The sequence below is a fragment of the Acyrthosiphon pisum genome, chromosome A1, assembly GCF_005508785.2.
Source record: "Acyrthosiphon pisum isolate AL4f chromosome A1, pea_aphid_22Mar2018_4r6ur, whole genome shotgun sequence".
In the NCBI taxonomy this organism is placed as follows: domain Eukaryota; kingdom Metazoa; phylum Arthropoda; class Insecta; order Hemiptera; family Aphididae; genus Acyrthosiphon; species Acyrthosiphon pisum.
Genome location: NC_042494.1, coordinates 21,348,070 through 21,358,726, shown reverse-complemented (window position 1 = coordinate 21,358,726; position 10,657 = coordinate 21,348,070). Strand labels below are relative to the sequence as shown.

Sequence of the window (10,657 nt, the reverse complement as noted above, 5' to 3'; positions counted from 1 at the left end):
ATTTTATTGATATAAATTGATATCGATTGTCGGCATAGTAGAACATTGTAAATAAAATTATTAGACAACAATTCAATATTTCAATTGGTACTTCTTTCTAAACTTCTTGGTTCTTATAGGTCTAAAAAAGGCTCTCAATCAGTTTTAAATGCCTGCATTAATTATTTTTCTCATTAATTGGCAGTAAGGTAAGGAAGTTTCATTTTTAGAGTATTTTAAATTTGAGTGTAGTAGTATATTGTAGATAGGTACTAGCAAGGTGGATATATGTCCACTTTGGGTACTAGTTTTTGTATCCAGTAAAGATATTTAGATAATATGATGTATACCTATTATTTAAAATTATATAATATTACATCTTACGTTTATCATGTTTTTGACTATATCTGGCTACAATAATGATTTAAAAACAATAATGTTACGTGTAGGTACCTAATGAAAAATGTATAATTTTTAACTCAATTATATTTTCAATTTATAATATTATTATTTTAAAAATGGGTTTTAGTATACTAGAGCGTAATCGATTAGACCGTTACGAGTTTGAAATTTTCATTGGTGAAGTTAATTTTACGGGATTTAATGAAGAATTAGAAAACTGCGATGCAAATAACAAAAATGTTTTAGATGAATCTGGTTCAAAAGTAAGTCAATTATTTATTTAATTGTTGTATAATTTAAATCTTTTAATACTTCGATATACAGAACAGCGAAACCGAATAATGGCTTCACAACACTTTATGTAGGCACTAAGATAAATAAATGCTACATTAATTAATATTATTAGCATCTCGGATGTTATTATGCTTCCTAAAATTCAACGGTAATTATATGGTAATGGAATTTATAAAATGTGTAGTAATAAATAAATACATTTTTCTTTTTTTGCATACATAAATTAACATCTGTAAAGGTATGTAGGAAGTATATGTGCATAAAATATAATAATTGTTTTAAAGAACAATCGCGACACTAGTTGATATCTATGAAATATCCACATCGAATTATACTCAAAAATGAGTATTCAATTTAAAACAAATTATTATTAAAATCTATCATAATACTTAATAGTATATTAAAATGTATATTTGTTTTGAAGAAAGAAGAAGTATCAAGTAAAAAGTATACCTACCATAAAGGAATTGTTGGATAATATATCTCAATTGAACATATCCAATTATGATAAAATTGAGGAAGATCCTGAAGACCAATGCTCAACATATTATGATGATTTTGAATCAAATAAGTCGCTTACTGATATCGTTAAATCACTTACCGAACGGTATTCTGTTAATGAAAAACCCACTCGTAATGCGCAAAATATTTGTTTTGACATTACCGGTACGTACAAAGAGAGTGAAAAAGCGGCTGATTCCATGAAGTCCTCTATGAATAGAGGTGAAATACTAGACAAATATTAATGCATTTTAATCTATTACATTTTTTTAATTATAATTATTTAAAAAGAACCATGTCACACAATTTGAGTTTACACACAGTTGTACACGAGGGGGTTAAGAAATTGTATTGATATAACGTATTATAAAGTAAGTGATTGGAAAGGTAGTCCTCCGAATTGGACGCAATGAAGGTGTCCAAGAATTAGTTATTTTTTTTAAATGCATTTAACTATACTTAAATTGATTGTATGTTAATTTAAACTGTATAATATTCCAATTACAATTATTATTGTCATTAATAATATTATATAATGGACTATAGTAGTATTAGGTTCCTATACTTCAGTACCTAGTATAGTGTTGTACCTAAACATCAGAGTATCGTTATTTAATTATTATTAAATTTCAAACAACAATATTAAACAAGCTAATATTAGATTTACCTTTAATTTTTCTTAGGTGTGATCTGTATTTTTTCCTGTGTACCTAGGACACATTAATAACAATTTTACAAAAGTAAGAAACACGATATTTTATAATTACATATTTATATATAGCTATACCTACTCTATTTGATGCTACTCTGTTACTCTGCTGTAGGTACTTCTATTGAGACCAACATTATTTGTTAATTTTGTGCATTACATATAATTAAATAATTATCTATATTATACTTATATAATTATTGTATAGTTTGTTCAAATATTTTGTATACGTTGATTGTTTTTTATGCATTTGTTTTTATCTATATAAAACACACTCAAAATTATATACCTCGAATGAAATTAACATTTTATTTAAACTTTGTTTCCAAAAATCGTCTCAGTTGAAAAATGAATAAATTATTTATATTACCGGACTAATATTAAGCATAGAACGTGATAATATGGCTTCATATGAATGAAGGTAAATACTTTTATCTGTGTTTTTAAATAAGCTGCTGTAAATATTTGAACAATTAATTTTTATTTACTTTTTTTTAATGTATGGTCACTAAATCAATAGCTCTTAAAGTCAATATTTATATTACATAATATTATATATTGATAATATTTCGAGTTATATTCCAAATAATCAGATACCATTATGATAATTATTTTTTAATTAAAATTTAACAAGCGGTATTATGATGTAATTACAGGAATCCTTTGGAATTAATAATTCGTGAAGACTTACAAGACAGTCAAATACAATTAGGCACTGTGTCCGTCATGCTCAGCAGTTCGTTAGGGTTTACTAGTGCAATATGTAGCCATTTTTTTGAAAAAGGTTACGATCCATATGCACATACTGTTGAAAACGAATACGAAGTGAAAAATATGGATGGTAGTCAGACCATTAGGGATATGTTTGTGCGTTTGAAGCTAACGTGTCACGGACCCGAAACAATGCAAGTCAATCAAATTGTATTAAAATCAAACGAACCGAAACTACAACCCATATTCACCGATAGCGATCCATTTGGCTTTCATTTAAAAAAACCTATCAAATCTCCACCAACGATGATGTATGACAATATAAGCAAATGTATGGGAAAAATACAAGTATTTAACCCTGAAATAAGAGAACTTCTCGACTTCCAAAGGTACCTACGATATCTATTTTTGTTTAATGTTTATACTTTATATTATATTATAATATTATAACGTCACATTTTGATTGATTTAAACTTTAAAGTGTGACGATATACAAAACGTACTCCGTAATGGGTTAATCTAAAAATATTAACGTATACAGAATAAATGTATACATTTTTAATGTCGATTGTTAAATACTTCACTGTGTATAAGTGAATACACACACCATACATACGCGTGAGAAGTAATGAACAACTTTAATTTTAAGCTGAATGAATAAAAATAATAATGTTACTTAATATAAAATCATTCAAAGATGATAATATTTACCAGGACCCAAGAAGTAAAAGAAAATAAATCATGCGTTTTTCCTTGTAAAGGATTGATAGGAAACGTAGAAACAATTTTGTTTGACGGTACAAAACGATTTGACGTCTCGATGTGCAAGTCAAACCTAGAAGTAAACCAAGCCTGCAGCAGTGTTAAAACTCGTGGATCAGTGAATTCGGCCAAAGTAGAAAACTGCAATGATTGTAATACGGAGAAGAAATCAATATAAATATTTTGCGATTGAAATAGTATTATGAAATGTTTTGAAAAACAAAAAATAAAAAATATCTGCCTTAAAATATTACAGCTTGAGTGCGGAGAGTATGAAATACTATAAATAATATATTTGATGTTTTATATTTAATTGATAACGATGTACAATGAAAAGAAATCGCTAATTTTACGCCAAGTCTTTATTGGTAAAAACAAAAATTACATATTGAAAAAAATCAATCATAATTGTATTCGTGTGCTCTTGAGTAAACCTATTCTAGAAAAACTTTATCGTATATTAATAGGTAATGTATTTACTAAGCAACAGATAATTCACACTGAATAAATCGACACGTTAACGATCCAGGAATGTTCAAAACCGGCCTAGTGGGATTATTAGCTAGTATACCTGTTATATCATCATGGTGAAGACGCTTTATTATTTAATATTATAGATACCTATATGATATTGTCTGTTATACAGAAATCTTATCCATTCTTCCCAAATAATATGATCAATATTAAAATAATCCATGAAAATCACTGTGCCGTATAGTAGGTTTCCGATGTAGGATCTTGAGTAGGTAGGTACCTAATTATTATATTAATTTACCTATATATAATAAATGTACCTATACTGCAATTTAAACTTAATAATTAGAAATTATTGAATACGAAAAACGATTCTGAGCAGATTCTGAAGTGTGGCAACACCTATATTTTGTAATTTATTTATGTTAGGTACCTACTATATTCGTAATACGGTAGATCGTCTATAGATCGATATATCGTTGATTGAACTAATTTTATCCAAAAATACGCATAATATGATATTATATTATTGGTTAGAAATTAGAATAATATGTATCAAATCATCAAATTATCGTATAATATTAATATTATTTGTTACTAACTATCTATAGATAATATATGTATTAAGTCAACTTGGTAACTGGTAAGTCAATACCGGCGTATGTCAGATGGATGTGAATAGATTCGTCGTATAAATTGTAAATGTTTAAAATCAATCTAAATATTTTGATATTTTCATTATATCTATATGGAAAATAATAATATACGTAATGACTCGAAAAGTTTCAAGTCTATAAAGTCGAAATTATTCAAATCAAACAATCAAATAACTAAAATCTTAATTCTAATATTATTTTTAAATTGATATAAAAAAAGTAAAAGACGGGTGGTTATTTTGTTGTAAAATGAGTGTCCTGACTTATATAAAATATCGGATAGATAACCTATTATGACGCTTTGAACAATAACACAAGTCTTATAACCAGACTGCTATATTATTATAATATGTAAATATGTAAGCTTTATGCTTTGCGTTACACAATATATATCCGTATTAAATGTTTTTATACAGGTATACGTTTTCATGTGCATATTGACCGTTTGGGATTAATAAATAATATTCTTTCTACCATTGTTTTCGATACGAATAATATTTATATATCCGTATTTGTATTTTTGTTTAGTTGGATCATATATTTTACAAAAAAAGATACCCATATAAATAATTCAAAATGATACAATATTAAAGAAAAATCCATACTATGTTCCGGTTGAGGACAATTATTTCGGTATTTTTCAGGTATTAGCGACTATTACCTGTTTTAGCTGATAATATAGCTAAAATGCTACCTACATATTATACGATATAACGACAATATATTATTTTGAGAATTATCATCGTCGTTATCAACTGACTTAAAGACGATATTCTAATGACCACGAGGGGATAAAACGATTTAGAAAATTTGAAAACCTATTTAACTGCATACAATTTCCTAATGCGATTTAACTCGCTGCCGACAGCGGTCGTTCGATCGAGTGTAACGGCGTACCTCCTTTTACAGATAAGATCCTCCTCGGAGTACCGGTACATTGGCTACCAGCCAATTGCTCACCCCACCGAACGCACAGAGATATACGCTACGATATAAATGTCATTTTCAAGACCACTAAAATCCAGACTTTTATACACGTGTATGTGTTACTTTTCTTATTTTTAGCAAATTTATCCAATTTCAATTCTACATAATTAGGTATGAATAGGTATTTTCTGTTCAGATCGACAGCGGTGTCTCGAACATATATATTTTGATATATTTTGGCCAAAAGGGCCAATATTGAAGTTACACACCTACCCAAACGCATACAATTAAAACCAATCTATGGACCAATAATTTTTATTTTTTTTATGAAATCAAGATTCAAGATTAATGTAACATATTATGTATGCTTAATACTTAACTTCCAATAATAAATTCCATACACAATACGCATGTTGCATACAATTTGCATGTGTTGTGTTAACCATGTGCTGAATCCTATAGCAGTAAATGAGTAAAATAAAGGTACCTTTATAGTTTATTGTATATAATTCTAATTTATTACATTGAGTTAAAACCAACATAATATTACTTATTCAATAACGATCGTTAAATATATATTTACACCCCCTATCAAAACTACCAACCGAGTTAAAATTGTTTGGGGTAACCAACCCAAAAAAATACATGTTCATAACGCCACTACAGATCGATATAGGCAAATAGACTATTATAGTAACTATAATAATATCTATAATAATATAGCTGTTTTTATTTTTGAAAAATGGATACCACATTAGGTACCGTACATGCTATTTTAATTATTATTATTATCTTGTATTGACCATGTCGTGTTTGAGAATTTTTCAATCGAAACAAAATACTTTTTTTTTATGAATATTTAAGATTCTTACACAAATAATACACGGAATCGTATTAATATGTAAATATAATATTTATCTTATACCTAAATATATTATCACTAAATTATATGACCTTATATATAGTTTTGTAATCTTTAAATAAATAATAACAATTATTGACCCGTTGGCCGTTAATAATAATTAATAAATATTATATTATAGTCATCAAATAGAACAAAACATTTATTCATTTTTTTAAATTATTATTTCCATTTGAAAGTCTTGTAATATCAATGCTCGTAAAATACACAATTGGCAGTCTGACGGCCGACTTGAAACTAAAAACTAGAAATTGGTGATCGGTCATTTTCTATTCCTCGATATTTTACATCAAGTACCTAGGTCTAATACGTGAGAGCTATTTATGGAAAAAGGGAAAATATGCTAACTGTTAGAATTGAAATATTGAATTATATTTTATTATATTGTTATTTAAGTATATTGTCGACTGGTCGCTACTGTGTTATGACTATGAGTGTAGTTTCAAGTGCATGCCGATTTTATGTTATTTTTAAATAATGTTAAAATTAATTTTAATGAGCTCTTAACTGCATTAGCCGTAAAACCATATTGCATAAAGCCATTAAATTTTTACGACACAAACATAATAACGTTAAAAAAATGTAATGTGTGATAAATAGCAATGATCAATTAGTAATTACGACTAAAGGATCTTTAGAAAATTGTCCCAATTGCTTGTAATAAATTTATGTGTAATATTAATTACTAATTAAATTATATTAATAATTTAATTATTGTGAAATATTAATTTTTTACCATGCTATACTTAATAATTATAATTTATAAGCAATACAACTATGTTATTTTTTTAAGTTAGGTAGTTTGATGAATAATTAGTTGAAATACGTTTAAATTTTGAACTAAAATTGTAAAATATTTTCATTATTAAGTAAATTCACTTGAATTCAATTATTATAGTCATTATTGAACATTTTAAATTATATGTGTACTGCCAAAAGGCGTAGCCTGCAAGGGCGGCAGGGGGATAATCCTCCCTCTGTCCATAGATGACAAATATATTAATGTTTAACGAAATTTTTAACTGAGGTAAAAATTTCAAAATACACTTGGTTGCCCCCCTGATGAAATTTCCATTACCTAAAGGAAAATAAAGGATAAGAGAATAATAATACATAATATATCAATATAATTATATAACCTTAAATCTTTTTTATGATCATCGTGTTCACTAATAATTATTATAATAAACTGCCATAAGTTGAATAAATTATAAAAACAAAATATTATAGACATCCGTCAGCTATCATCCGTTTAATATAGTTAACCCAGAATTTTTGAGATAATAAAATATAATATTAGATTACACCTAAAATATAACAATGAACAAATAAATATATTATATTCAATTAGGTATAAAAATTTATAAATGGCTATTAATATTTTAATTTATTATTTTGGTATTTTTGTTTGATAGGTACATTACAGTATTATACATATACAATTATATACTATCTAACACAATTTTATGTGGATTAAAATATATATACATATTATTATATAGATTATGCAAAATTCACTTTTGGGCTGCAATTCAATAATATTATGGAATTTCGGAAAATGGTTTTGTAATGCAATACGAAAGTGGTATTCGTATCGTCTGTTGTGGAAAGAAACCGGACGGATTAATAGTGCACTTAATTTCAAACGAGTATGGATGATTTTCATATGGTCGTAATTATTCCTAAAATCCAGTACTGTTTAGCCTTACATTTTAGTTTGATAGATAATAAATTTTAATATCAGAGCTTGCACCACGCAGAACTGTCTGCTCACCGCCAATTCGCTATTTTGCGCTTGGGTCGGACAGAGAGGACAAATGGTTCGTTTACATATACTTTTAAATATAAATTCGCCCAGACGATTGGTCAATTTCTCACCCGAATAATGTGCCTATGTTATGCTTAGGGGTACATTTTAGGTCATTCGCCCGAATTAATTATGCCCGATAAAGTCGGTCTTCGCGGTGGCGTAATAAAAGATAAGAAATTATTGTAATTCAACACCACACTGTAGGTACCTAGTTAAATTTAACGAGACCGTGTCCGAAAACAAATAGCTTCTATGTGTTATCTACCTATAATAATATATAATACATGTATAGCTGATGGCTGTGGTGATCGTTGCCGCACATTTCGTTATAATATAATAAGGTGCAATTTTGACGATGACGACTTGTCGGCAAAATATAAAATATCATGACTTTTATGTACTTACTGTATAAATAATTGTATTATGTAACACGCACGTCAAAAATATGGTAAATTCTGTGGACAATTGCGAACGTGGGCCGTTTATTATGTTTTTAATTTTAATACCTCTGATGTCATTTGTTTAATCGTTTTAAGCAATTGCTTGTAAATACTTACAGACTTCTATAAAATTGTTGATTTTTAATCATAGTCAATATAATAATATAATATATAGGTAGTTTGTACTATGTATAATATTATATTCAGTAAACTATTATTTCGATGATCTATAATACATTTTTTTGTCAGTAATTCATTACGGTGTGATACGTAGTTTATATAGTGTGTTTAAACTTATTACAGTTATAACTGTTATTAGGAGGGGAAAAAATAAAAAAAATAAGTGGATGTCGCTCTGATGTACAGTAGGGCACAAGTGAGTCACTGTATAATGAATGGTATTAAATTTAAATTCAATGATATAATATCATTGTATACGAAAAACGATTCAGACTTCAGAGTAGTGACGGTTTGCCAGTGTGGATATTTTATATTATATTTATATTGTTATTACTTATAATTAATATAGTAGCCGGTAAGTTGAAAAAAATATTATAAAATTACAACAAAATAACTAAGATCATTATTCTTGGTTTATTAATATGCAATTTCGTCCAAATTTGATTAGAAAATAACTATAAAAAAAACTGCGTTTATATTTACTGTTTTTTATATTTTTTGGTTACAGAATAACCTACTTACGTGGAACCTTATTTTAAATTTTCAATCCTTAGCTATAAAAGTTGAATATTTAATAAATTTTTAACTACAAAATAATTTTTAAATTTTAAATTTGATAAATTATGTCAAAAATTGAACTTTAAATACATATAAAAAGAAATCATGCCTATGTATTTTTAATATTTTTCAACTAATATTGTAACAATATATTAGGAGCCTTGTATTAAATTTTCAAACAAATAAAATTTAAATGATATTCATAGAAAAAAAACTAAAAAAATTGGAAACAGAAATTTTCGTAAACAGTTCAAAACAAATCAAAATATTTTGAAAATTTTACCGTGTAATGCTAATATAAACAACCAGTGAACATTTTATGTATCTATAGTCATTTGTTTTAGAGTTACACCAAAAACAAAATCGATTTAACGTGAAAATTCCCGGTTTTCCTTAATTTTTTTTTTTTTGTTTTTTTTCAGCGCTTTTAAACATTAATGGGAATATGGCATTTTTACTTCCTCAATACACCAACTAGATCACTTTACCAACAAGATACTGAAGTTGAAAATCGAAATATTATTTTGACTACTTATCGTGTACCTACACAGACTCAAAAAAAAATTTAAACAAAAATGAAAGCACACATCGTTGTAAAATCAATACATTCATGCTCTGCTCTAGGTACATTGAAAAAAAAATTTAATATGTATCATTACGCCATATGTTACGCGTCAAGTTACTATTTATCATCTAAAAATCCACTCCTCCAGTCCTCCCCTCGTCGGATTACCACTATGTGCATGACCGTTATTTAAGGAGGTACAATTAATATGGCCGACCCGTGGAGCAAAAAGTGTAAATACGTATAATATTATAATATAGATCGTCCTAGATCACGTATTTAATATTACATAATGTAGTTTGTTCTAATACACACCATTCACATTTCGTTGCAGTACTGCAGTAGTACAGTACCGCCAGTGCATGACGTGAAGGTACTATAATATACTGTATTGCACATACTCGAAACGATAATATTATTCGAATCATAGCTGCGGGATTTGTATATAATATATATGGTACGTGGTTAAGAAGATCAAAACTTATATTTCGACCCACAACCTGGCACCTGCACAGACGGACGAAGCCGGATTAATGTGCCAGCGGTGCTTGGTTTCGAGATGAGAATTATGGCCCCCCCAGGACAACAACAGATCGACTCCGGAAGTTATACATACATATATATATATATATATAAAATATATAATATACTATACTGGCTACTGCTGCAGCAGTATCGTCTGCTGATATGTTTCCACCACAACGAAACTGGCCACGATTGTCGTTTTGTCATACCTATACCTATCGTGCTAATTCATAATATTATAA

At 27.7% G+C, this 10,657-nt stretch overlaps 1 protein-coding gene across 1 annotated transcript; it reads left to right on the top strand.

Annotated features, from left to right (window-relative positions):
* Window positions 1-497: 497 nt before the first annotated feature.
* On the top strand, window positions 498-3,743 carry LOC100571136. The gene is made up of 4 exons (XM_029486194.1): window positions 498-644; window positions 1,104-1,282; window positions 2,542-2,985; window positions 3,311-3,743. The coding sequence occupies exons 1-4, from the start codon at window positions 498-500 to the stop codon at window positions 3,534-3,536; spliced, it is 996 nt and encodes a 331-aa protein (XP_029342054.1). The 3' UTR covers window positions 3,537-3,743.
* The last annotated feature ends 6,914 nt before the right edge of the window (window positions 3,744-10,657 follow it).